Source organism: Podarcis cretensis, assembly GCF_951804945.1.
Source record: "Podarcis cretensis genome assembly, chromosome: 2".
Lineage (NCBI taxonomy): Eukaryota > Metazoa > Chordata > Lepidosauria > Squamata > Lacertidae > Podarcis > Podarcis cretensis.
In genome coordinates, this window is record NC_137171.1 from 125,659,873 (window position 1) to 125,686,770 (window position 26,898).

At 44.9% G+C, this 26,898-nt stretch overlaps 2 protein-coding genes across 11 annotated transcripts in view; one reads left to right on the plus strand and one right to left on the minus strand.

The window, feature by feature from the left end:
• The first annotated feature begins 2,033 nt into the window (after positions 1-2,033).
• LOC307208644 (uncharacterized protein) lies at positions 2,034-7,801 on the plus strand. Its single transcript, XM_079963469.1, has 4 exons — positions 2,034-2,178; positions 3,858-4,002; positions 4,282-4,359; positions 5,681-7,801. The coding sequence occupies exons 1-4, from the start codon at positions 2,176-2,178 to the stop codon at positions 7,003-7,005; spliced, it is 1,551 nt and encodes a 516-aa protein (XP_079819595.1). The 5' UTR covers positions 2,034-2,175; the 3' UTR covers positions 7,006-7,801.
• A 6,876-nt stretch (positions 7,802-14,677) lies between these two features.
• The window catches only part of LOC307206705 (uncharacterized protein), an 83,316-nt gene continuing 71,095 nt past the window's right edge, over positions 14,678-26,898 (minus strand). For 8 of the 10 annotated variants that reach the window (XM_079960062.1, XM_079960064.1, XM_079960058.1 and 5 more), the window contains one exon: positions 14,678-17,179. In XM_079960062.1, coding sequence (XP_079816188.1) covers positions 14,889-17,179 — 2,291 coding nt within the window. In that variant the 3' untranslated portion in view covers positions 14,678-14,888. Of the gene's footprint in view, positions 17,180-24,245; positions 24,373-24,497; positions 24,660-25,616; positions 25,724-26,898 lie in introns of those variants that run through there. The other 2 variants (XM_079960055.1, XM_079960063.1) reach the window with 2 other exon arrangements.

Below are 26,898 nucleotides of genomic sequence, written 5' to 3' on the forward strand. Positions count from 1 at the left end.
GCCTTTCTTCCCAAGCGATGTGTAAAAATTTTCGGAGACACCGTTGATGGAATCTTTCGAGGAGTTGGAGATGGCATTTATAAGTGGTTTATATAAGGGCTTGTGCGCCATAGAATAGTTCAGGATCCCTCCTGCCTCCTGTGTGGGGTTGTGAGCACCCTGTTGCAACAGTTAATAAAGATGAGGCTTACTAGCTGCTTTGCTTCTCAATATTCTCTGGTTGGCCTCTGTTATTTTCTCCCACTGATAGAGAACCTACAAAAGGACTCTACACGGGTTCTTGGGTACCCCATAAGTGAAAAAGAGCAGTTGTTTTTCTGTTACTTATATCACCTTCTCTCGCTTCTCTTCCAGAACAATGCTCATTTTGCTTAAAAGCACCCCATGCACACCCCATCTTTTCTGAAATAGGGGGTGGTGGTAGAATCCACCCCCAAAAGCAGAGAAAAGGCAGGGGGAGAGGTGCAGGTGGGTGGGCTGATACCACGTAAAAGAGCTTTGCAGTTTGTTTGTTTGTTTGTTTGTTTGTTTGTTTATGCCGGTGGTTTTCAATCTTCTGAGTCCATGGCTCCCTTGACCAAGAACAGTCTTTCTGCAGCTCCACTGTGGGATAATGGGGGCAGAAATCCCCACTTACATTCAGGGCCACTGGGAGGCACATCAGTGGCATGGGGCGAGGCAGGATTTTTGTGGGGTGGGTTGTTTATGGAGACAGGCCTTTGGGGGGGGGGGCATAACCTCGATTAGCTATGTACTTTTATTGATTTAGGGGTGGGCAGCTGCCTTTCCCTACTCCCCCCCCCAGCTAGCCCCATGGACTCATTGGGGATTCTCCCGTTCTGCCCCCACCCCATTTCGCCCCCATCCATTTTCGGCATGGGGATGCCCTGTTTTTTACTAGTGCTTGCTAAATTTAAGCACATGAAATTCTGGAAGCAGAAGGAACAAAACAGCAGGCAACATTAGGCCAAAACATTACTGGCAGTCATGGGAGAATGCCATCAGTGTTGACTGACACCTGCCTTGATTTTGCAGTTTTATATATTTGCCCTTCCACCACTCCGCATCTTTACCTCTTTGTCAGGCATAGGCTCTTCAGATATTTTTGGGACTACAACTCCCATCATCCCTGACCACTGGTCCTGTTAGCTAGGGATGATGGGAGTTGTAGTCCCAAAAAACATCTGAAGGGCCGAGTTTGCCTATACCTGCTCTTCGTCCTCTCTGGCAATCAGCCCTCCCCTTCCTGATTTCCCATCCGCTGACGCCCCCCCCCAACCCGCCTGGAGACTGCCTAACCATAGAGCTACGTACAGCTGCAGAGCAGCCTGTGGTCGGATGGGAACCGGACGTGACGAGCTGCCCCTTGCCCTCCTCTTGGGGCTTCGTTGGGAAACTGCCCCTCCCCCGCCCCAATTAACTGAAGGAATTAGAACCATAGAACCGGAAGGGGCCCCAAGTGTCATCTAGTCCGACCCCCTGCAATGCAGGGATCTCAACTAAAACAAAATGAAATATTTCTGACACAGTTTGCAATACGTTATTATTTGGAATAAAATAATCTTGGGAAAGGGTATCCCTAACCAGAAGAATGCCAAGAAGTGCAAGTAATTCTCCCTTCATTGGGACCAGCGGCGAGATCTGCAGCCCAAGTCAGGCTTTTACGCTCGTGCACTTTTACCTGGAAGCGAAATAGCATCGCAATCACCTGGGCTGACTTAAAACGCGCTGCTTCTAAAAAGCCTATATAAAGCTAGGACGCGCTACCTCTCTGGTCCCCGCCACAATTACAAGCAGCTGGGCTTACTTCTGAGTAAGTCCGGTGGTTGTTGTTGTTGTTGTTGTTGTTGTTGTTGTTGTTGTTGTTGTTGTTGTTTTAAGCATCATAATACCCGCGTCTCTCTGCAAAGCGAAAAGCCACTTCGCGTTGCCGCTGCAGAATGAATGGAGGCGCGGGAAAAAGAGAACCAATCAGAAGAGAAGCGAGAGGCGGCGTCGAGCCAATCAGGGGAGCCGGAAGCTGGAAGCCCATTGAAGCCCATTGAAGTCTTGGTCATTCATCTTCTTCCGCCCCGGCTGCTGCTGCTGCTCCTCTGCAGGGGAGAGACAGGCTTCGCCTCCAGTCTGCTTCTTCCCTGGATCCTGCCCTCCGAGGAAACCACCTGAGGCTGCCCAATGGTAAGGCTGGCCCTCAGGAATCGTAGAATTGAACGGGGCACCTCCTTCTGCATGCAAAGCACCTGCTCTGCCTTGGAGCTACGCCCCCTCCCCTAATAGCATAGCCCAACTTCCAGCACCCGGCCTTAAAAAGAAAAAAGCTATCCATGATAATGACACTGAACTACCCTTGAGGGCTGTCGTATGCTACTGCTCAAAACCCCTCTAGCAAAACGGGCCTAACGACACCAGGCTGCTCTGAGGGGCTGTTATAACGGGGGGGGGGCACCCTCAGACGTAGCCCTGCCCCCCTTTGTAAACAGGTGTAATAATGAGGGATCTTGTCTCCCATGGGGTTAAGGGGGGAGAATGTAACACTGTGCAACCTTCATTCACATGATGAGTTTTTTGGGAGGGGGGGTCTCTTTCCTTGCCTCTGCCAGGGATTGGACCTGGGACCTTCTCACAAAGCAAATGGGGAAATAGAGCTTTTTTGGGGGGGGAGCAAGGGAATTTATGTTTGCAGGGAGGGGAGGAGGAATCGCCTGCCAACCCCCCCCCCCCCCCCCCCGCTTCCTAGAGAGGCAGATTTTCCATGAAACCTCATTAAGAGATTTTGGATATGATCCTAAAACCTCACAAAGCTGAGTGACTGGGCAAACCCAGGCTAAACGTCCCCTAAAGACCAAAACATGGTTTTCTAAAGCTTCTATGTAAAGTTTGACATTCTTCCTGTTCCCTGTCTCTCCCTTGTAGTCCCTGGACTGGTCCCTGCTTCTCTCCCCCCCTCCCCTTAAATATATATGTATTGTATAAGTTTTTGTTTTTTTCAAAATGTTGAACATAACAAACATATAAACACAACTCTCTATTTTGAAGGGGGGAAAATGCCCCACAAATAGCCCAGAGATGCATTTTAAATAAAAGGGCACATTCTACTCCTGTAAAAACACGCTGATTCCCGGACCGTCCACGGGCCGGATTAAGAAGGCGATAGGGCTGTGGGAATATGGTCATTTGTCCATAAGAGCATGGGCAAAAGTTCATTATTGCAAGGATGATTTCATAGCAGAAAGCATTGCTTGGAGCGTGGACAGCTCATGCCATCCGATGATTGGTTCACGTAGCATAGCATGATCAAATACGTGGTCTGGTGTGAGAATATGAGACTAATGCATTGTATTGTCTTTTATCTGCTGACTGAGGCAAAGCTCTCTCCTTGAATTTGTATCTTTTCGTGAATACACAATAAAGGCTGTGCTCCAGCAGCTTCTAGAGAGAGCTGCGGCCAGACTTCTTCAACCCATCTTGGCGTGAGACTGATTATTTACAGATGGCGAGCGGGTTCTCGTCATAGGGCCACATCCTGCCCCCGGGCCTTAGTTTGCCTACCCCTGGTCTAGGGTTTAGAGGCATGTGCAGTAACTGTTTGGTTTGTTAGAAAATGTGTAATTTGAGGCACATTTAGCCAGTTCCAGATGTTGTCTAGCTTTGCTTAATATTTGTTCGCCAGTCATAGGTCTGCTCTGGCATCTGTGTAAATGTCTCCGACCCTAAATAAATCTATTTCTCCATTGTTCACATCAAAGAGCTGCTCTCTGCTTTGTGGCAACTGGTGAGAGAGTCCCAGAAGTGGCCCAGTTTACACTTGCTTGTGTGTCAAGTAGGGAAGGGACCTTTAAAAAGTTTTCTTCTTCCAGAATCTGGTGACCATCCAAGCCCTCTTGACCTTTGAGGAGGTGGCTGTGTTTTTCACGGAGGAGGAGTGGGCTCTGCTGGATCCTGGCCAAAGAGCTCTGCACAAGGAAGTCATGGAGGAGAATTATGAGATGGTGGCCTCTCTGGGTAAGGGCACATTTTTTTTGCCTCTGGACTGCTAGTACAATATTTGCAGCTTTGCTCTCCGAAGCAGCATCCATATATTCTCACACACACACACACACACACACACACACACACACACACACACCTTGTAACAGTACTCCTGTGCATATTGCATGTCTTTATAGGATCTGGATATGGCAATTCCTCCTCTTTGCCTTTGTGGTCAAAAATACAGATTGGTTTGAAAGGGCTGGAGGTTTTGTGGCCAAAAGTAGCTAATATTAACTCTTTCCTTGGCAGAATCAGATCTCAGTTCCTGTTGGGAAGAACAACAAGATCTATTCCTCCAGGACCCCAAAGAAGGGGAGACTTCAGCAGGTATGCGCTTAGTTGTGTCGTGGGGCCATTTTTGCTCCAGTAATATTAATATCAATATCAATAAATAAATAATTTATGCCCTGCCCATCTGGCTGGGTTTCCCCAGCCACTCTGGGGTGGCTCCCAACAGAATAGTAAACACAATAAAACATCAAACATTATAAACTTCCCAAAACAGATCTGCCTTCAGATTTCTCCTAAAAGTCAGGTAGTAGTTTATCTCCTTGACATCTGATGGGAGGGCGTTCCACAGGGCGGGCGCCACCACCCAGAAGGCCCTCTGCCTCATTCCCTGTACCCTCACTTCTCGCAGGGAGGGAACTGCCAGAAGGTCCTCGGCGCTGGACCTCAGTGTCTGGGCTGAACGATGGGGGTGGAGATGCTCTTTCAGGTATACTGGGCCAAGGAGGATAAGTCCTGCTTCTGGGCTTCCTGTCAGTATTTAGTTGGCCCCTGTGGGGCTCTTGGATTAAATGGACCAGATGGACAAATGCAGCCTTCAAACCTCTCCAGCTGGCCCTTGGTACTCTCTTCTCCCCATACCCTGACCTGCTTCCTTGAGTGTTTTTGGTCTGGCTGGGTTGTTTCCTTGAAATATGATGGGGCTTCTTGCCAGCCTGGATGGAGGACAGAGAAGGGTATGTGGAAGCTCTGCTCCTGTCCAAAGGTCGCATTTACATTCATTGTAAATGCCTCTGGCCCCACAGTGTACAGGCAAGCCACTCTCAAGCCGCATAATGTTGCCCACACAGGGTCTTCTTCTAAAGAGCAGAGACGACCTCCAGGCTGAGGTTTCCCTTCCAGGTGCTGAGATGCACCCCAAATTAAAATATCCTCTGTAGTGGCACTGAGCTGAGATCCTCTTCACGGCACCAGGGGGATTCTGTTGGGTCCACGTGTCCCCTCTGCTATCCCTCAGCAGGAGAATTAAGATCTTGCCTTTCCCTGCTTTTGGGAAGAGAGCCATGGCAGTAGTAGCACTAGGAGTGTCTGGCTATTTTGTATTTTGTCATTTGGGTTGAAGGATAAGGTCCAGTTGGATGGGGCTCTGAGGAAGGGGAGAGATGAGCAGACACAGCTCAGCAAGTTTGAGGAGGAGCAGGAAGGGACTTGTATTGTTGTCTTGAGACAACAATACAATTCATATTCAGAAGCATCTTCAGAAGCTGACTTCAGATTCAGCTGGGCAGGGAAGGAGGGAGGGGGACATTCTTGAAAATGGTAAACTCAGAGAAGTGGAGAACAGGGCTCAATCCATGATGGGAGTCTCTGCTTCTGAGTTGTAATTTGAATTGCACTTTCTTTTTCTGCCTCAAAACAGGTAATGGGCAGAAGAGTAAGAATTATGGTGAGCCATCTGTGGTGTCTGTAGAAAATGTGGGGCATGAAGCACAGAAAGAGACCTTTGTAAATCAACGATCACCTGAAAAGCTTGTAGGAAATGTGTTGAAGAACTGGAAAACCAAATCCCTTACTACTCAGGACACTGATGTCCGTGTATCACTGAATCCACAGGAAGAATTAACAGGAAGTAGCAGTGTGGAGTGTGGAAAGAGCTTCAGTCAGAGTGGAAGCATTAGTTTACATCAAGGAACCCAAACAGGGGAGAAAGCGTTTCAATGCACGGAATGTGGAAAGAGCCTCAGTAGTGCTGGTAACCTTGTCAAGCATACAAAAACCCACAGAGGGGAGAAACCATTCAAATGCATGGACTGTGGAAAGAGCTTCAGCCAGAGTGGAAACCTTATTGCACACCAAAGAACCCATACAGGGGAGAAACCATTTAAATGTATGGTGTGCAGAAAGAGTTTCAGTCTCAATCACCATCTTACTTTACATCAAAGAACCCATACAGGAGAAAAACCATTTAAGTGTGTAGAATGTGGAAAGAGCTTCAGCCAGAGTGGAAGCCTTATTGCACATCAAAAAACCCACACAGGGGAGAAGCCATTAAAAACTATGGTGTGTGGAAAGAGCTTCAGTCTCCATCACCATCTCACTGTACCTCAAAAAACCCAAACAGGGGAGAAACTGCATCAATGCATGGAGTGCGGAAAGAGTTTCACTTGTAGGAGTGCCCTTACAGAACATCAACGAATCCACACAGGGGAGAAACCATATGAATGCATAGATTGTGGAAAGCGCTTCCGTATTGGGAGTGTCCTTACTTTACATCAAAAAACCCACACCGGGGAGAAGCCATTTAAATGCATGGAGTGTGGAAAGAGCTTCAGTCAGAGTGGAAACCTTACTGCACATCAAAGAATTCACACTGGGGAGAAACCATTTAAATGTATGGCATGTGGAAAGAGCTTCAGCCAGAGCGGAAGCCTTACTGCACATCAAAGAACCCACACAGCAGATAAATCATTTAAATGTGTGGTGTGTGGAAAGAGCTTCAGCCAGAGTGGAAACCTTACTTTGCATCAAAGAACTCACACCAGGGAGAAACCATTTAAATGTATGGAGTGTGGAAAGAGCTTCAGCCAGAACGGAAACCTTATTGCGCATCGAAGAACCCACACAGGGGAGAAACCATTTCATTGTTTGGTGTGTGCAAAGAGTTTCAGTCTAAATCACCACCTTACTTTACATCAAAGAATCCACTGCACATCGAAGAACCCTTACAGGCGAAAGACTCTTTAAATGTATGGTATGGGGGAAGAGCTTCAGTCTCTATCACCATCTCCCTGTACAGTACCTCAAAAAACCCACGCAGGGGAGTAACTGCATACATGTGTGGAGTGTGGAAAGAGTTTCAGTTGTAGGAGTGCACTTATTGTCCAACGAAGAACCCACATGGGAGAAACTGAATGAATGTCTAGATTGTGGAAAGCACTTCTGTATTGGGGGTGTCCTTACCTTACAATAAATACCCCACGCCAAGGAGATACCATGAAAACATGTGGAATGTGGAATGAGTTTCAGTGGGATTGGTGGCCTGACTTTGCATCTGAGAACTCACACCAGATAACTAACTCTTAAGTGAATGAAATATGAGCAGCAAACTTACTTCACGCAAAAGATTCCGAAGATGGAGACACAGTCTAGATTTGTTCAGTGTGAACAGCACTTCATTAGCAACTGAAGTCTTTACTAGACATGGAAGAACCAGAACAGAATAAACCAGAGTGCAGAAACAACCATCTTGTGGTGCCTGGAATTGTTTTATGATACACTGTGCTCTTTTCAGTGACTGTTCAGCTTGTTTAGACAAGCCCACCCAGATGCTTAGGAAGCTAATGCAGGTTTTGACCTGCTTTCAGTCTATTGCCATATAAACTTCTGGAAATTTTCACATTGTTTTTGTTAATTTTTCTTATTGACAATTTTATAATTTTATCTTTTTTTCATGTTCCGCTTTGAAGCAGTTGTGCTGCTGCTTCTTTTTACAATCAAGCAGTGTAGGAATTTTATGAAATAAAGAAATAATTTATTATTATTATTATTACTCTTCATTTTGCCCCAACCAGCTAGAAAAGCACCATCTGAGGGCAGAGACAGGAGGTGGGAGAATCTTTCATTTGGGAGCCTGTAGAGGCAATCTCTTTCCTGTGTAGAAAGTTGGAGTTTGTCGGGGGAGAAGGCTTGGCCAGACTCCTTAGGGTAGTGGTTTTCAACCAGTGTGCCTTGAAGGATCTTCAGGAGTGCCACGGGCAACACTGGCCTCTGTCCCCTCTCTCCCTCCCTCCCTCCCTCCCTCCCTCCCTCCCTTCCTTCCTTCCTTCCTTCCTTCCTTCCTTCCTTCCTTCCTTCCTCTGATGCCGTCTCGCATCTCTGCCTCCCAATGGCTTGCACAGCTGTTTGTTGCCGCAGCCCTGGCTGCAAGCTCTGTGGGCGAATGGTCCCTCTGGAAGGCACTTGTCATTGAGGCAGGGTGCTCAAAGACAAGGGGCGGCAGCGGCAGCGGCAGCGGCAACCCTATATTATTCTAAAGTGTCACAATCTGACCAGCGCTTCAGTTTGTCCTGTTACTGAAACAATCTTGAGTACCAGCTTTTTGGGCACTAAGAAGGCACAGCAAAGGATGCTGAGATTAAAGCAGCTCTATCAGTAGCCTTAATATTGCTTTCTTTTCACACACATATATATAGCGATCCAACAAATCAAATATACTTTGATCTAAGAGAGAAAATCCCTTCTGGCAATTGTGGAGATAACCAGTCATCATCATCATCAACAACAACAAATTTTATTTATACCCCACCCTCCCCAGCCAGAGCCGGGCTCAGGGTGGCTAACACCAGTAAAATTACAGTAAAAACATAATGGGGACAGGGGACCAATTTAAAATACAGGTTAAAATGCAACTTAAAATGCAGCCTCATTTTAATAGTGGCCCATAGATCAAAACCATAAGGGGAGGGAAACATAAGGGTTAGACTGAGTCCATACCAAAAGCCAGGCAATATGTGGATGCATATCAAAATTACTCTTTTTAAAGGAGAGATGGGCTATCGATGTTGCCACCTTCTGGGCACCCACTCAGCAAGCTTGCACCGTGTTTATAAATGAGCTAAGATTTAAGAAGGGTGCATATAAGAAATGGAAGAAAAGGGAAATCGTGAAAGAAAAGTATACACGAGGTCTGGCAGGCCAAAGCTCAGAATGAGCTCAGGCTCGCAAGAGATTAATGATAATAATAGTAATAATAATATGACTGACCTCTGGAAAAAAATGAAGAAATGCTATTGGGTGATACAGAGAAGGCGGAACTGCTCAACACCTACTTTGCCTGTGTCATCACCCAAAAGGAAAGCAGTGCTCAACATGGTGATAACAGAACCAACCCTGTTCCTTGTGTGAGATGAGCTCAATTTGTTGGAGATTCATTCCCTGTGCCTGCAGTCATGGGATTGTTGTCTATCACATGATGGTGTATGTTTTCATTCCACAGAGTGGAAAGTGACGGAGACAGGATGTTTGTGTCACTGTGTTCCGTAAAGTGGGACTATTGTCCTTCGTTCTTTCTCTTTGCTGTCTGATGAGAAAGAGGAAGGAGCTAAGTCAGAATGCTCAGAGTATTTTATATGTAAATAAAGTCGATTAGCCAAAATGCTGAGTTGCTGAGGTCTGTTACGCAAACTGCAAAGACTCTGCGGATCCCAGAGTGTGCTGGTGTCTGTTGGCATCAGTTGCTGTGATGTTTGGGCAGAAGAAAGCTTTTGAAGCTCCCAAACGATCAACCAGGAGGGAGAGAACATGCCAGTTGGGCATGTGTCTCTGCCAGGGTCCTACACGAGAGTAGAATGATCCTAACACAATTGCCTTTATGCTTCTCAGGTGTCCTATTGGCTTCATGGCAGCCTTGTGTTTGTCTGCTATCTTGGATGGGGGGGGCGTACCCACAAACATCTCCCTTGGCTTCCTTGAAACCTTTAAGGAGGAATCCCAAGAGATCATTCAGTTGACCCATCTATCCAGGGTCCTCTCTGCCCACACCTGGGCAAAGTGGTATAGTCTGCCTCTTATTGGTAGTTAAGGGAGAGCTCCTTCCCTTTGGGGGGCCTTTGTTTAATCTGGACGTTAAGCCACTACCAGCTGGTGTGCGGGTTTGGTTTGTCCCAGCAGGAGAGAAAGTAATTTGATGTCCTGTGGCTGGAGGAGTATCAGGAGGAGTGAAAGGAACACTGGTTTTCCCTTCTTGCCATCCTTCCTGGCACTCTGGAAAGCCTTCTGTTAGTCCCTTGTCTCCACCAGAACCTTCTCCAGAGGCTCCTTGAAGAGATTGTTCCCACTGAAGAGAGATTTTGCAAACCACAGAGGCCCAAATGTTAAAATCAGGGGGTTCCCTAAAGCAGTGGTTTTCAACCAGCGTGCCGTGGCACCCTGGGGTGCCTTGAATGATGCTCAGGGGTGCTGCAGGCAACACTGGCCTCTAGTCTTCTTTCCTTCCCTCCCTCCTCTTGCATCTCTGCCTCCCAAAGGCTGTTTGTTGCAACAGCCCTGGTTGGAAGCAATGTTGGTGAATGGTGCTTCTTGGGCTGGCCAGGGGGTGCTGGGTACCAGGAGCTGAGGCGTCCTCAGAGTAAGCAAGCAAGCAGTCAAGGTAGCTCATCCAGCCAATCCACCAGTCCTTGAGGCTGGGAATGGACAGACAAGTGGGAGACAGGCAGGCACCATCCTGCCTTTCTTGTGCTTGCTGTGTACAAGGCTTGCTGGGAGCTGTGTGCCCGGTGCTGAAGGGGAGCCTTTCCACCATGCAGGCCCAGCAGGACCTGCTGCTGCCTCCCAAGGTAAGACGCTGCCCTCACGTTCACCTTTGGCCAGTCTCTGTTGGGCCACTAAGACTGGGAGCATCTTCTTCCCAGGCCCCTGTGGGGCAGTGTGAGGAGGCACCTCTTTTGGGGGCCGGGGCAGCCCAGAGAATACAGCAGCAGCTGCCCAGAGGATTCCCAAGGAGAGGAGAGAGGAGGCTGAGGGAACACTGCACAAGGGTGTTCGAAAAGGGGTGAGAGGCTACCAGCTCTGCAGGCAAGGGGGGACATAACTGGGCTCCTCAGCCCCACAGGGGAGCCACAGAAAGAAGGAAATTGGTCAAGGGAGCCAGGACTCAAAAAGCCTGAAAACCTCTGGATTAATGCATTGCTACGAAATACACTGTTTTCGAAAATAGAAAAGACTAAACCCTCTCTTGGGCTCAAGGGAAAGAAACACATTGCTTTGGGCTGAATATATATATGAATAATACAAATTGCTCAGTTGTTGTATTAGTGTAGTTTTGGTCTTTGTGGAAGCCGCCAAGAGTGGCTGGGGAAACCCAGCAAGATGGGCAGGGTACAAATAAAATAATAATTATTATTATTATTATTATTATTATTATTATTATTATTATTATATCGCCCTGAGAAGTAAATGTTAATCTTCAAGTCTTGTATGTGGAGTCTACTTCATCACTGAGGTTTGAGGGTGAAACTGCTACATCACTCTAAATAACTCAAAAATAGCTAACATAAACACATGGAGTCGTTTTGATAGGGACTGTAACTCCAAGAAAAAAGAACTGACCAAATTAACCTGACCAGTTCAGTTTGCCTGATCAGATGAGGCCATTTCTCTTTTATAACTGCAACAGTGAGAGAGAAAGTGGTACATTATGAAAAGGATTTTAAAAATGCAACATTATGAAAAAGATTTTTTAAAAAGGAACATTATGAAAATAGTTGGAAATCTTTGGGTTTGGCCTCTTATTGAAGGGAATTAATTCAAATTTTGGAACCTACCGCATTTTTTGCTCTATAAGACTCACATAGAGCGAAAAATACGGTAATTCATTGAGGTTTTGTAGATAAACCTTTTGAGCCTTTACCTACAACAATACTTGAATACATCTGAATTCAGTCAAATTCTTACCTGCCTACTCGACTGGGCATCTATACAGGTATTTTCCATTTGAAGGGCAGTTAATCAATCCAGACATTAAGATTTATGTGCCAAAGATCATTGCCCAAATGCTTTTCAGGGGCTGAGGTCAGGGGAATTAGTGTGAAATCAGAACTAGAAGGCAGATTTTGGGGCTTCCTCCAGGGATTCTGGCGGCTCATCTGAGTTGGGTCTCCCCTCAATAAGAGGCCAGAACTGATCTAGCCTATCTCAGATACTGACGTCGTTTTTTGAATTTTGAATTTTATTAAAGATTTTATTGGGTTACAAAAGTACATACACCACCTCTGTTTTCATTTCATAAAGTCCTTTCTACAGATCAGTTATACTCGATGGATCCTGATGGCCATCTTCCAAAAATAGGAACAAGAAACACTCCTCTCTTGCTGTATGTGGATGACGCGGCCATCCTCTCCCGATCCAGACCTGACCTGAACTACCAACTAAGGAAATTCTCAGACTACTGCTCTGGTAATGGGTTATCCATTAATTATGAAAAATCAAAAGTCCTGGTGTTTGAAAAAAGATTCTCCCGAGTAATGGGTACTGGATGATCACAAACTAGAGCAGACCAAATACTTCCGGTACCTAGGGCTTCTATTCCATCATTCTAAGTCCTGGAAACACCATTGGCAGACCGCCTATCTAAAGGTGGAGGTAAGCAAACTAGCTATAATTCAATTCTTTTATACAAGGGGAGGCCATTATGTTCCACCAGCCATTAGGGTATTTAATGCAAAATCTGTCTACGCCCAAACGTCTGGTTCAATGGCTCGTTCTCCATGTTTGATGGGCTCCAGGCAATGTTTCACCAGTCCCTTTTACAGGTTCCAAATGCAATTCTATTTTTAGAGACAGGTGAATGCCCTTTCTCAACAAAAGCATGGTGGGCTGCCCTGAGATACTGGCTTAAGATCTCAGTCTTTGGCCTAGGGAAGGGGTTACTTCAACACAAAGAGGAGTTTATCAGCTCATGGGTGAAAACTATGGTCAGAAAAGCCACTTCGATTGGAATGCCACCTTCACTCTTGTACGATCTGGGATACGATACCGCCCTTGAATCTCTGAGGCAAAGGCTCTGGGACATATCACATAGTGATCTCCGATCTCAACCTCATGTTATCTGTAGCCCAATAGCAGTAGGAATTCATCACAGGTACAATTTTCAGATACCTGCATATCTTAAAAATCTGTCTGTACCAACTTATCGGCGTCTTTTTACCAAAGCCAGATTAAATGTATTTCCATCAGAAGTGCTAAATGGCAGACTGAGAGGCATCCCTTATCAGAATAGGCTCTGTGTATGCTCTCAGGACATCGATTGTATGAGGCATATCCTACTGCATTGCGGACAATATGAGCAAGCTAGAGATCTATTGATTAAACCTCTACTGGCAAATCGCCCAGGTAAATCTGAAGCCTACTGTACTAAATAACTTCTGGATGACAAGTCTAATGATATCACAGTGGCCGTGGCAAAGTTTTTTTCGTAGTCATAAGTATCAAAGATCATCATACTCAAGACTGAACAAATATCGTCTCGGTCTTCCTCTCCCAGGGGGTTGTCTGTATGAATCTGTATTTTATTCTGAATCTATGTGGTCTTTGGAACACAATAAAGATTTATATATTATATTCCACGCGATGTGAGACATTAATAAAGTTAGGGCAGAAGAAAGAGGTGGAGAGGGGGTAGTAAACATTGGTTGTTTTACACAGCATATGTGCAAGGTTTTTGTGTCAGCATCACATGGCTAGGGTCTCTTTTCATTCATTTTTAAGTTTTCATTGGCGGTGAGAGAGGTGGGGTGGCCCAGGCCATGATTGGTTGCCTTGTTGGCTGCAGTGAGTTTCGTTTGCGTGTGTGAGGGAAAAGGGTTGTTGGGTCAAGTCAGCCAATGCAATTCTGGGCTGCATCAATAGGAGTATAGCATCTAGATCAAGGGAGGTAATAGTGCCACTGTATTCTGCTCTGGTCAGACCTCACCTGGAGTACTGGGTCCAGTTCTGGGCACCACAGTTCAAGAAGGACACTGACAAACTGGAACGTGTCCAGAGGAGGGCAACCAAAATGGTCAAAGGCCTGGAAACGATGCCTTATGAGGAACGGCTAAGGGAGCTGGGCATGTTTAGCCTGGAGAAGAGGAGGTTAAGGGGTGATATGATAGCCATGTTCAAATATATAAAAGGATGTCACATAGAGGAGGGAGAAAGGTTGTTTTCTGCTGCTCCAGAGAAGCGGACACGGAGCAATGGCTCCAAACTACAAGAAAGAAGATTCCACCTAAACATTAGGAAGAACTTCCTGACAGTAAGAGCTGTTCAACAGTGGAATTTGCTGCCAAGGAGTGTGTTGGAGTCTCCTTCTTTGGAGGTCTTTAAGCAGAGGCTTGACAACCATATGACAGGAGTGCTCTGATGGTGTTTCCTGCTTGGCAGGGGGTTGGACTCGATGGCCCTTGTGGTCTCATAGAATCTATGATTCTATGATATTGATTCATACGCAGTCAGCCTTGAAGACAATAAAAGTCCAGGCTTATGAACTGCAGAGCAACCAGGACAGAACAGCCAAAATTTGTCTGAGTTTTGTATATGAAGAGGTTTTTCACACATACAAAAGAGGGAGGAATGACTATGTGGTGACTGCTGCTATTGGAACAGAATTGGCCTTCCCTTGTTTAAAAGTTAATACAAAATCACTGACATTTCTGTAACAGGTCCTAGGCAGTGAATGTTGCCAATCAGGAAAGGATTCACAAATTAGAAAATGCACCCTGTTCTGGAAGAGGATTTTCCAGTACAAAATGAGGACTAAATTTGTTTGCTGCTAAAGGGCCTATTATTGCCCAGTCATCACTCACCAACAGCACTCCAGATTCACACTTTGCACATCCCTAAGAGTACATCATATCTTTCATTATACTTACTACTGGGAGAAGCTACCTTCATTACTTTAATACATGTGTCTACAACTTTCCATAAAAAAACCAGAACACCAACAACACTCCATGCATTAGCAATTGATATAAGTTTGTTGATGTGAAGAACAAAGAAAACACTAGACACACTCTAAACATCTAAATGGGTTTCCCCCTGTGAGAGTATGTAGATGACCTCAACAGAAGCACAGTCCACACTCCTTCAATTTACATGGTTTCTCCTCTGTGAGCTTCTTGATGTTTTGTAAGTGCTCCACTCTCATTGAAGCACATCTCACACTCCATACATTTAAATGGTTTCTCCCCTGTGTGAATTTGTTGATGTACTGTAAGTTTGCCCCTTTCTCTGAAACTCTTCCCACATTCCATACATTTAAATGGTTTCTCCCCTGTGTGAGTTCGTTGATGTCTTGTAAGAGCTCCACTCTCAATGAAGCTCTTCCCACACTCCATACATTTAAATGGTTTCTCCCCTGTGTGAGTTCGCTGATGGATTCTAAAATGCCCACTTCGGCTGAAACTCTTTCCACACTCCAAACATTTATATGGTTTCTCCCCTCTGTGTGTTCGTTGATGTACAGTAAGGCTTCCTCTACAAGTGAAACTCTTTTCACACTCCAAACATTTAAAGGGTTTCTCCCCTGTGTGAGTGCGTAGGTGTATGATCAGTTGTGAACCTTTAGTGAAGCTCTTTTCACACTCCATGCATTTAAATGATTTCTCCCGTACATGAGTTTGTTGATGTACAGTAAGGATTCCATTCCGACTGAAGCACTTTCCACATACCAGACATCTGAATGGTTTCTCCCCTGTGTGAGTTCGTTGATGCACAGTAAGTTTCCCACTTTCACTGAAACTCTTTCCACACTCCATACATTTAAAGGGTCTCTCCCCTGTGTGAATTCGTAGATGTACAGTAAGCTTCCCCCTTTCACTGAAGCTCTTTCCACACTCCATACATTTAAATGGTTTCTCCCCTGTATGAGTTAGTTGATGTTTTGTAAGTGCTCCACTATTACTGAAGCACTTTCCACACTCCATACATTTAAAGGGTTTCTCTCCTGTGTGAGTTCGTTGATGTCTTGTAAGGTTTCCACTATTACTGAAGCTGTTTCCACAATGTATGCATTTGAAGGGTTTCTCCCCCGTGTGAGTTCGTTGATGTAAATTAAGATTTTCACAACAACTGAAGCTCTTCTCACACTCCACACATTTATATGGTTTTTCCCCCATATGAGTTCGTTGATGTACAATAAGGACTCCTTTCCGACTGAAGCTCTTTCCACACTCCATACATTTAAAGGGTTTATCTCCCGAGTGAATTCGAAGATGTATGATCAGTTGTGAACTTTCACTGAAACGCTTTCCACATTCCATACATTTAAATGGTTTCTCACCTGCATGAATTAGTTGATGTTTTGTAAGTGCTCCACTACTACTGAGGCTCTTTCCACACACCACACATCTAAATGGTTTCTCCCCTGTGTGAATTCGTTGGTGTACAGTAAGTTTTCCACTTTCAATAAAGCGCTTTCCACATTCCATACATTTAAAAGGTTTCTCCCCTGTGTGAGTTCGCTGATGTATTGTAAGCTGTGAACTTGTACTGAAGCTCTTTCCACATTCCAAACATTTAAAGGGTTTCTCCCCTGTGTGAGTTCGTAGATGTATGGCAAATTGTGAACTTTCACTGAAGCTCTTTCCACACTCCATACATTTAAATGGTTTATCTGTTGTGTGAGTTAAGTGATGTTTTTTAAGTGCTCCCCTACTACTGAGGAACCTTCCACACACCATACATTTAAATGGTTTCTCCCCTTTGTGAGTTAGTTGGTGTACAGTAAGGCTCCCACTGCAACTGAAGCACTTTCCACACTCCATACATATAAATTGTTTCTCCCCTGTGTGGGTTTGTTGATGTTCAGTAAGTTTTCCACTTACACTGAAGCTCTTTCCACACTCCACGCATCTAAATGGTTTCTCTCCTGTGTGAGTTCGTTGATGTATAGTAAGCTGTGAACACTGACTGAAGCTCTTCCCACACTCCATACATTTAAAGGGTTTCTCTCCTGTGTGAGTTCGTTGATGTATAGTAAGCTTTCCACTTACACTGAAGCTCTTCCCACACTCCATACATTTAAAAGGTTTCTCCCCTGTGTGAGTTCGTTGATGTACAGTAAGTTTTCCACTCTCACTGAAGCTCTTTCCACACTCCATACATTTAAATGGTTTCTCTCCAGTGTGAGTTCGTTGATGTATAGTAAGGTGTGAACACTGACTGAAGCTCTTCCCACACTCCATACATCTAAATGGTTTCTCCCCGGTGTGAATTCGTTGATGTACGCTAAGTTTTCCTCTTTCACTGAAACTCTTTCCACACTCCATACATTTAAAGGGTTTCTCCCCTGCGTTAGTTTGTAGATGTGTGCTGAGGTGTTCACTCACACTGTAGTACTTTACAGATGGCCCCTCAAAATTCTGATTGCCTTCTCCATCACCTGGTTTAAAGTAGGAGAGAAAGAGAATATTGTTAGGATTTCAAGGAACAGAACAAGGGAACTTAACACACAGCAAGACCAATCAGTACTTTATTTTTTTCAACACCTCCAACAATCTCTCCTCTCCTATGTACCACATTTTTAGGAAAGGAAATAATCCCAGAAAATTATCTCTTAGTGCAGGAGACACATGTTGCAAGTCGACACAGCGGATTATTAGTAAACAAAATATTTGTTGAAGAGTTTATAACCTCAGAAAAACTAAAAAGAGAAGTGTGGTAATGCATATAGAACATGGTTTGAACCCATAACAATTATTTAAAGATGACCAAGGAAGAATTATCAGGATATAGGTAATTGTTGAAGGAGAAAAAATGTTCTTGGTGAGAGTCTTTGCACCAAATGAGGAAAAAAACAGCTTTTTAAGAAGTAGTATCGTGAAGCTGAGGCTCTAAGACTTTGGCCACCTCATGAGAAGAGAAGAATCCATGGAAAAGACCCTGATGCTGGGAAAGATGGAGGGCACAAGGAGAAGAGGACGACAGAGGACGAGATGGTGGGACAGTGTTCTCGAAGCTACCAGCATGAGTTTGACCAAACTGCGGGGGGCAGTGGAAGACAGGAGGGCCTGGCGTGCTCTGGTCCAGGGGGTCATGAAGAGTCGGACACGACCAAACAACTAAACAACCACAAAGTTTGATTATTTGGATAAGATTATAATAATGGATGAGCAAGAGATATAGGTCATAATATGGAGATGAGAGCTTGGGAGAAATGTGGAAAAAGATTTTAGATTTACAGCGTGTTGCACACTGAAGGAGAATTTTATGAAAATGATATATAGGTGGTATCTGACACCGAGTAAATTAGCTAAAATCCACAAGACTGAATCAGATACCTGCTGGAAATGTAAGGGCAAAGTAGTTACTTTTCATCATATGTGGTCGCCATGCAAAACGGTTAAGAACTTCTGAGAAATGATATTTAATGAGCTGAAAAAAATGTTTAAGAGGACCTTTGTTAAAACCCCAGAAGCTTTTATTTTAGGTATAATAGATGAAGGTATATCTAGGGATCACAGATCTCTTTTTATATATACCAACTACAGTATGGAAGAAGGATGCCAACAAAGGAGGAATGGCAGATTAATTAATAGAATATATAGAAATGGGAAGATTGACAAATAGAATAAGAGATCAGGATAAAAAGTATTTGAAGAAGTTTGGAAATGCTGATGATCTGTGAGGCAGATTGCTTCAACAACTGGCAAAAAATATTTCTACATATATCTGGCAAGGAGAAAAAATGAGAATAAAATATAAAATACTGATAGAACTGAAAGATAGAGGAGGTTTCTCCCTGCTGGATATGATATTATGAAACATCTTGTCTGTGCTGGTTGAAGGAATGGTTGCTATTGAAGAATCAACATATTTTAGATTTGGAAGGTCATGATATTATTTTTGGCTGCCACACTTATCTGTGGTATTGAAATGGTGAAAGTACATAAAGGCTTTACAAACCATACAATTAGGGGGGAAATTGTATAGAATATGGGACAGATATAAAAAATTATTGGGAACGTTTGGCTTTCACCTTTGGAAGCCATAGCGGTGAAAAAGAAAAATATGATGGCAACTTACAGAAATTTATTAAGAGAGGATGAGAATTTTAATTAAAAGAATTGAAGGATTTACCAGGGATGTAAACAACATGGTTACAATATCATCATTTGAATTAAATATTTTTAAATGATATGAAGCGGGGGTTTGGGGAACAACAATCACAATTAGAGAGAGACATGTTAAGTTGTAATGTTAAAGTGATGTCTAAAATGTACACAATGTTATTGGAATGGGACACAAAGAATGAGCAAGTGAAATCTTCAATGATACACTGGGCAATAGATGTTGGTCATAATATACAAATGGAAGCATGGTAAAGATTATGGAATACGGATATAAAATTTACAGCATGTTATGGTTTAAGAGAAAATTATATGAAAATGCTATATAGATGGCACTTAACACTTAGTAGCTTGGCAAAAATGTATAAATTAAAGTGAAATAAATGTTGGAAATGTAAAGAGAAAGAAGGTTCCTTTTGCACATGTGGTGGTCTTGTAATAAGGTTAAAGCTTACTGGGAAATGATACATAATGACTGAAAAATATGTTTAAAATATCTTCCCTTTAAAAAACCCAGAAGCTTTTCTCTTGGGAATTATAGGATTAGAACTACCCAAACTGTATAGAAATTTATTTATGTAGACGACTACAGTTGCAAGACTGTTATTTGTCCAAAAATGGAAGGATGAAGGGGTCCCAACGAAAGAAGATTGCATACAGAAACTAATGGAGTATGCAGAAATGGTGAAACTTACCAGAAGAATAAGAAATCAAGGTAACAAACTTTTTAGAAAAGAATGGAAATGGTTTATTGAGTATTCACAAACTGTAAACAGATGAAGACATTGGCAGGATTATTGTAAAAACCTGCAGCTTAATATATATATATGATATATAAGAATAGATGAATAAAAGAATAAGTTAAGACAATTTGGAGTATGCAGGAAAGGAAGACAATAAATCTAAGGAACCGCAGAAAGAGATGGAAGGGAGTTGAAATTGAAAATGTTAAAACTAGGCAAAATAATTGTTGCAATGTATATAAATTAAAATTAAAAATAATTTTAAAAATGAAGATTGGAAATGCTTTGTAGATTATTTTGGAAACTTATTGTAAACACATTAAAAAGATAATAGTCATTCTGAATAAGACCGGACACAGGTTAGAGCTCAATGTTGAGCCTACCAAGTGGCAATATCAACAGCGAAGAGGACCTTCTTCGCCAACTCTATTGCATCTGCAGCAAACAGCAGGAGGAGGCTCTTTCAGGTGGTTCATAATTTAACGGAACCACCTGTGCCACTGGGGTCCAATAAGGGCCCCAAGATCTCCTGCAATGATTTTGCAAAGTTTTTTGCAGATAAAGTCACTCAGATTTGGAAGGAGGTAGACTCCACCATGGGAGCAGGGCCAGTCTAGTCAAGTTTCATGGGATCAATTCAATCTGCTACCTCTGAGGATCTGGACAGGCTGCTTGAACGAGTGAAACCGACCACCTGTCTCCTTGATCCTTGCCCATCCTGGCTCATAAAAGCGAGCCGGGGACTTCCGGAGGCGGCGCCTCCGACAATGGCGGATTCTCCCTGATTCAGGGGGAGACAGCTCCACAGAAACCGGGTCTTACCGCTGCAGCGAAGCGGGGACCCTTTCAAAAATCGCAGACGGAAGAAGCCTGCGACCGTGGGACTTGGCGGGCACCGTTTGCGCCCCTCTGTTTGGCAAAGGAGCTCTACAAAGGGCTCCAGAGTGAGACGGGGGTTGGCGTGGTGCTGAGAGTCAATTGCTACTTCTGTGGAGTGAAGCTGCACAGCCAAAGTCGGAGAGTGCTGTCCTTTTTCCTATGCTAATTCGGATTTCAAACAGCAACCCGTGAGTAGGACAATTGAAACTTGTAGATCAAAATTATACCTTTGAATGAGAGCCGAGACGGGAAGGTGTAAAAATAGGAAGTCCGCCTTCTGTTCTTTGTAGAAAGATCAAAGCAAAGACTTTATAAGCTAAAAGCCGTAAATTGACAGCCTGGAATTTCCTGCTCTTTTAACTACCAAATCCCCCCCCTAGACAGCAGGAGGATAGGGGGAAAACAAATCGTGACTTTGCAAATCCTGCAGGGAGTAATTTAAGAAAATAAGTCTTCACTGTTCCTAACCTGGGGATGGAATGAAAGGAAAGAAATTGTCGGTGGTGCCTATAACAGGAATATAAGAAAACTGACAGATAGAGTTGGAAGGAAAATAAGTCCTATGCTGCCTTCTGCCTGTTTGCTTTAGATTGAAAGGAAACAAAATATCTGAAAATCGAAAGTAACTTTTATTTTCCCTTGCTGGATACACTGTAAAAATGGAGGCTAAAATGTAACTACTCCTCCTAGAGGAGATCTACCAGTGCTTTTGTTTTATTTTACAAAGAGAACATAGCAGCTGAGAAAATCAGACCGTGGGACCAGCTTCCTGACCTTGACAGAATGATGAGAGAGGAAGTTTTATCTGCCCTGGACAAAATATATGATGTGCTGCAACAGATGGATGAGAAAGTGTCTCTTATGAATCAAGAGACAGCATATATTTTAGCTGCAGTTAACAAGGAGGTGCCAATGGAATGTACAGTTACAGAAACTGCACAACAATCTACCCAGGATATTGACTTAGGGCAAGTGCATGAGGTTATGAATGTATCTCATAAGACACAGAGTCTCCAAGTTTTACAGGATCAGAAGCTGCAACATTGGGAGATGGAATTCGTAGGACACTGGTTAAATTGTGGACCTAAGAGAGTTATTATCTTGGGTGTGAAACAAGTGGAAGATTATCTTTGGAATGACTACCCTTTGGATTACAAACTAAACATTGGGGAGTGCAACACTGGGGAATGGGACAATTGGATAAAAGGAGATGAAGAATTTTACTACATAGAGTCCTCCAGAGACTGGCTCCCCAAAGAGAAAGAGAAGAAAATGCGAAAGAATACAAAAGGGAACAAGGATTTATGTAACTACAAACAGAAACAAGAAAACTCGCAGAGGGGGCTTGGAAGTGACTTGAGGGCCTCAGATATTAGAACACCGGATTGACAAGGGTTAAAGACTTAAGGACTGATATTATCCGGAACCAGGAAAAGGGACGCTGGAGAAACTTAAAATGAGAAATGTTTTTGTAATAAATTTTCATTTATGGAATTAGTGTAATTCTAATGAAATATTAAGAGATGCTGGAAAGGAAGTAATTGGCTTTAGTAATGGTTTAAATCTAAGAACTTTAAAGATTTGAGGATAAGATAAATAAGGGTAAGACAAGTGGTATGAATTTGCTGAATTAATTTTAAAATGGAATACAAGGAGGGAGGTGAGAGGAAGTCAGGAAAATAAGTAAAAGAATGCTGAGAAATTGAAAGGAGAGATTTTTAATTTTTTTATTTTTCTTATTCTTTTGTTTTTTGTGTGGAATTTTTGATTTTTGATTGTTGTAATTTTCCTTTTTTTCTTTTCTTTGATGTTTACTTTTTGTTATCTTTGTGGTCCTTTTTTCTTGAGAAAACCTAATAAATATTATTATTAAAAAAAAACATAAAAGCGAGCCGGGAGGGGCTGGGTGATGGGCTCTACAGGGTGGTGAAGGCTTCCTTCTGTGAGGGAGCCTTCCCAGACCCGCTGAAAGAGGCGGTTATTAAACCACTTCTTAAAAAAACATCTTTAGACCTGGCCAATATGGCCAACTATCGCCCAGTCCCAAATCTTCCATTCTTGGGCAAGGTGATTGAACGGGTGGTTGCAGAACAACTCCAGGCACGCCTGAAGGATGCGGACCATGATCTCTGGCGGGCCTGGGACAAAGGTGAAAGCTGTTTGCTAGCTCTGCTGGATCTCTCAGTGGCTTTTTATACCATTGATCATTACAACCTTGAGGAACGTCTAGGGGAGCTCAGAATTGGGGGCACTGTTCTACAGTGGTTCCACTCCTTCCTCCTGGGCTATGTCCAGAAAGTGCTGTTAGGGGAGCCTCAGGGTTCCATCCTCTCCCCCATGCTTTTTAATATCTATATGAAGCCGCTCGGAGAGATCATCAGGGGGATTGGGCTGGGTGTTCATCAGTATGCGGATGATACCCAGCTCTACCTCCCTTTCAAATTGGAACCATTGAAGGCAGTGAAGGTCCTGTGTGAGTACCTGGAGGTGGTTGGAGGATGGATGGTGGCTAACAGGTTGAATCCTGACAAGACAGAAGTACTCTTTTGGGGGGACAGGGAGCGAGCGGGTGTGGGGGACTCTCTGCTCCTGAATGGGGTAACTGTACCTCTGAAGGAGCAGGTGTGGAGCCTGGGAGTTATTTTGGACTCACAACTGTCCATGGAGGTGCAGGTCAACTCTGTGTCCAGGGCAGCTGCCTACCAGCTTCATCTGGTACGCAGGCTGAGACCCTACCTGCCTGCAGACTGTCTCGCCAGAGTGGTGCATGCTCTTGTTAACTCCAGCTTGGACTACTGCAACACGCTCTATGTGGGGCTACCTTTGAAGATGACCCGGAAACTGCAACTAATGCAGAATATGGCAGCTAGACTGGTGACAGGGAGTGGCAGCCGAGACCACATAACACTGGTCCTGAAAGACCTACACTGGCTCCCGGTAAGTTTCCAAGCACAATTCAAAGTGTTGGTGCTGACGTTTAAAGTTCTAAACGGCCTTGGACCAGTATACCTGAAGGAGCATCGCCACCCCCATCGTTCAGCCCAGACACTGAGGTCCAGCTCCGAGGGCCTTCTGGAGGTACCCTCCCTGCGAGAAGTGACGTTACAAGGAACCAGGCAGAGGGCCTTCTTGGTAGTGGCGCCCGCCCTGTGGTACGCCCTCCCATCAGATGTTAAGGAAATAAACAACTACCCGACTTTTAGAAGACATCTGAAGGCAGCCCTGTTTAGGGAGATGCTTTTAATTTTATTGGAAGCTGCCCAGATTGGCTGGGGAAACCCAGACAGATGAGTGGGGTAGAAATAATAAATTATTATTATTATTATTATTATTATTATTATTATTATTCACTAAGCACAGATAAAATATCAGCCTCCTTCACACAGCACATAGTTAAACTAGGGAACTCGATCCCACAGGGAGCAATGATGGCCCAAATACAAGGAGGAGAAGTCTATTGCCGGCCACTCGTTGTGATGGCTCTGCAATGCCTCCATAGTCAGAAGCACCAATGTTTTTTATAAATGCTGGAAACTACAGGAGGCAACAGTGCTCTTGTGTTCGAATCCAGCTTGCTGGTTTCACACAGGCATCTGGTTTTGCCAGTGTGAGAACAGGATGCTGGACTAGATGGGCCACTGCACTGATACAGCAGGCTATTCCTATGTTGCTCCTTCACGGCATGAATAAATGGCACAAAGAGCTGGTTGACACCTTCCACATCTAACAGGCAAGAGGAATAAAAATTCATCCTTACCCAGAGAGGCCACCATCTCATAATTCTCCTCCATGACTTCCTTGTGCAGAGCTCTTTGGCCGGGATCCAGCAGAGCCCACTCCTCCTCCGTGAAAAACACAGCCACCTCCTCAAAGGTCAAGAGGGCCTGGAAGAAGAAGAAAACAGAGCTTCTCTTAGATCCCCATCATCTCCACTCAACACAGAGGGAGGCTGGGTGGTCCCATCTGTGCCTCTTCCCTCCAACCTGATTCCCCAATGCTCTTTCCCTACCTGAAGAAGCTGCCTGGCTCCTCTTTCCACTCCACCTTGAAGAAGAGAAGGTCCAAACGGTGCCTCTGAGGCCATTGGTGAGGCGATTCGAAGGAGCCGTAAAGTTGGCCACTTCTGGGACTTTCGCAGTTGTACTTCAAAGAAAGGAGCTGCGCTTCTTTTTTCCCCAACTCTGTGAGACAGGACAGGGTGAAAATAAAACCAGAGCGTCAAAACTGGCCCCTTGTGAGCACAGACCTGAACTTGCCTGATTAGTTTTCAATCCCGCCACACGTATACCCTTAGCAGGAGGGAAACCGGTCAGGTGTTTTTTCCAAGCTCCAGGAAATCCAAAATGTGCTTCTTCCCGCCGCTTCAGGGGCACATAAACAGGACAGCAAACCCCCCCCCATTGTTCCCCACTCTGCCAACATGGGTGGGGAGGGCCACCCCCTTCCCAAGAAGCAAATCCTTGTTTCCTTTTGCCAACTCCTCACAATAGCCGCTGCCTGCCCTCCATATCTTCCCCCATGGAACCAGCTCTACCAGGAGCCCCACTGAGGCAGGGGCTTCAGCAGCAGTGAGAAGGGGGCAGATTAGGGTCCTGGAGGAGCTCAGCCCTCCCCTGAAGCAGGAGACAGAGCCTGGGGGGGGGGCAGGAGCGGGCAGCAGTGAGAAGGGAGATGGAGGGTGTTAAGCAGAGAGGAGCATCACTAGGCGGAATGGGGCTGCCCCCCCCCCTTTGAACGGAGGAGGACGGACTGCTGAGTCAACATGCCCAGGGTGGGGCTGCGAATCCCTTTGCAATTAAGTTCCACTGGGGGGGGGGGCCTTTTGTGGTTCGTCTCAAGTGTCTTCGCCCCCCTCCCCCCACCTTGGGAGGCTGGCTTGATCTCTGCGCTTCAGAAAGGGTCTTGCAATGCAAACCCTGTTTTTTTTGGGGGGAAGGACCCCACTTTGCAACAGGATGGGCTGCATCCAGCCCCCCCCCCGATTCCCACAGAGAAAGGACGGCCCCCCTCCCTGCTTTCTTTGCACACCCCCCCCCCGCAATCCTCCCGCCTCCTTTCCCAAATGCCCTGTTTGTAGATTCAGGGGGAGGGAAAGCAAATCCTTTTCCCACCCCCCTCCCCAAATAACCCCCAAATATGCGGCACCTCTTTCTCCTCTTCTCCAAGTCCGCTTCTCTTCCGCGAATGAAGATGGAGACCCCTCCCCTCCAAATAGCCTCTCCCCCCCCAAAAAAAAAGAAAAATAAATTTCCTGCCTCTCTAGGAAGCGGAGCTCATTGACTCAGAGGGAGGGGAGGGGCAGGAGATCCGCCCCCCCCTCCCTGCAAACAGAAATGCCCTTCCCAGCCGGAAAGCTCTATATTCCCGTTTATTTAGTGAGAAATTCATGGGTTCAATTCCCCGCAGAGGCAGCGAAGGGCGACTCACCCTCACCCCCCACCCCCCCACCCCCGATTTCTGAAAAGCCTCCCCCCTGGATCTTTATTGTTGCAGCAGGACTTCCACCCACCACACGGAAGAAGCAGCAGGAAGCTCTCTTTTTTATAAGCTTCCCTTTTTACACTCAACACCCTTAGTGACACTGTTGTTGTTGTTTAGTCGTTTAGTCGTGTCCGACTCTTCGTGACCCCATGGACCAGAGAACGCCAGGCACTCCTGTCCTCCACTGCCCCCCGCAGCTTGGTCAGACTCATGCTGGTAACCTCGAAAACACTATCCAACCATCTCGTCCTCTGTCGCCCCCTTCTCCTTGTGCCCTCCATCTTTCCCAACATCAGGGTCTTCTCCAGGGAGTCTTCTCTTCTCATGAGGTGGCCAAAGTACTGGAGCCTCAGCTTCACAATCTGTCCTTCCAGTGAGCACTCAGGGCTGATTTCCTTCAGAATGGAGAGGTTTGATCTTCTTGCAGTCCATGGGACTCTCAAGAGTCTCCTCCAGCACCAGAATTCAAAAGCATCAATTCTTCGGTGATCAGCCTTCTTGATGGTCCAGCTCTCACTTCCATACATCACTACTGGGAAAACCATAGCTTTAACTATACGAACCTTTGTTGGCAAGGTGATGTCTCTACTTCTCAAGATGCTGTCTAGGCCTGTCATTGCCCTTCTCCCAAGAAGCAGGCGTCTTTTAATTTCGTGGCTGCTGTCACCATCTGCAGTGATCATGGAGCCCAAGAAAGTAAAATCTCTCACTGCCTCCATTTCTTCCCCTTCTATTTGCCAGGAGGTGATGGGACCAGTAGCCATGATCTTCGTTTTTTTGATGTTGAGCTTCAGACCATACATAGTGACATACATACGTCATATATACATCACAGCTATGTCATAACCTGGGAGAGGGTCTTTTGGCAGAAGTTTTGCCTCCATCCATCCCTTGACCTGCACTTCACTCCCATTAAGTATAACAAAGGT

What these genes read in the sequence shown, in the direction of transcription:
- LOC307208644 (XM_079963469.1), top strand. An exon ending in TGAGATGGTGGCCTCTCTGG is followed by an intron (nt 4,003 to 4,281) that starts GTAAGGGCACAT and finishes TTTCCTTGGCAG; the next exon opens with AATCAGATCTCAGTTCCTGT. An exon ending in AGAAGGGGAGACTTCAGCAG is followed by an intron (nt 4,360 to 5,680) that starts GTATGCGCTTAG and finishes GCCTCAAAACAG; the next exon opens with GTAATGGGCAGAAGAGTAAG.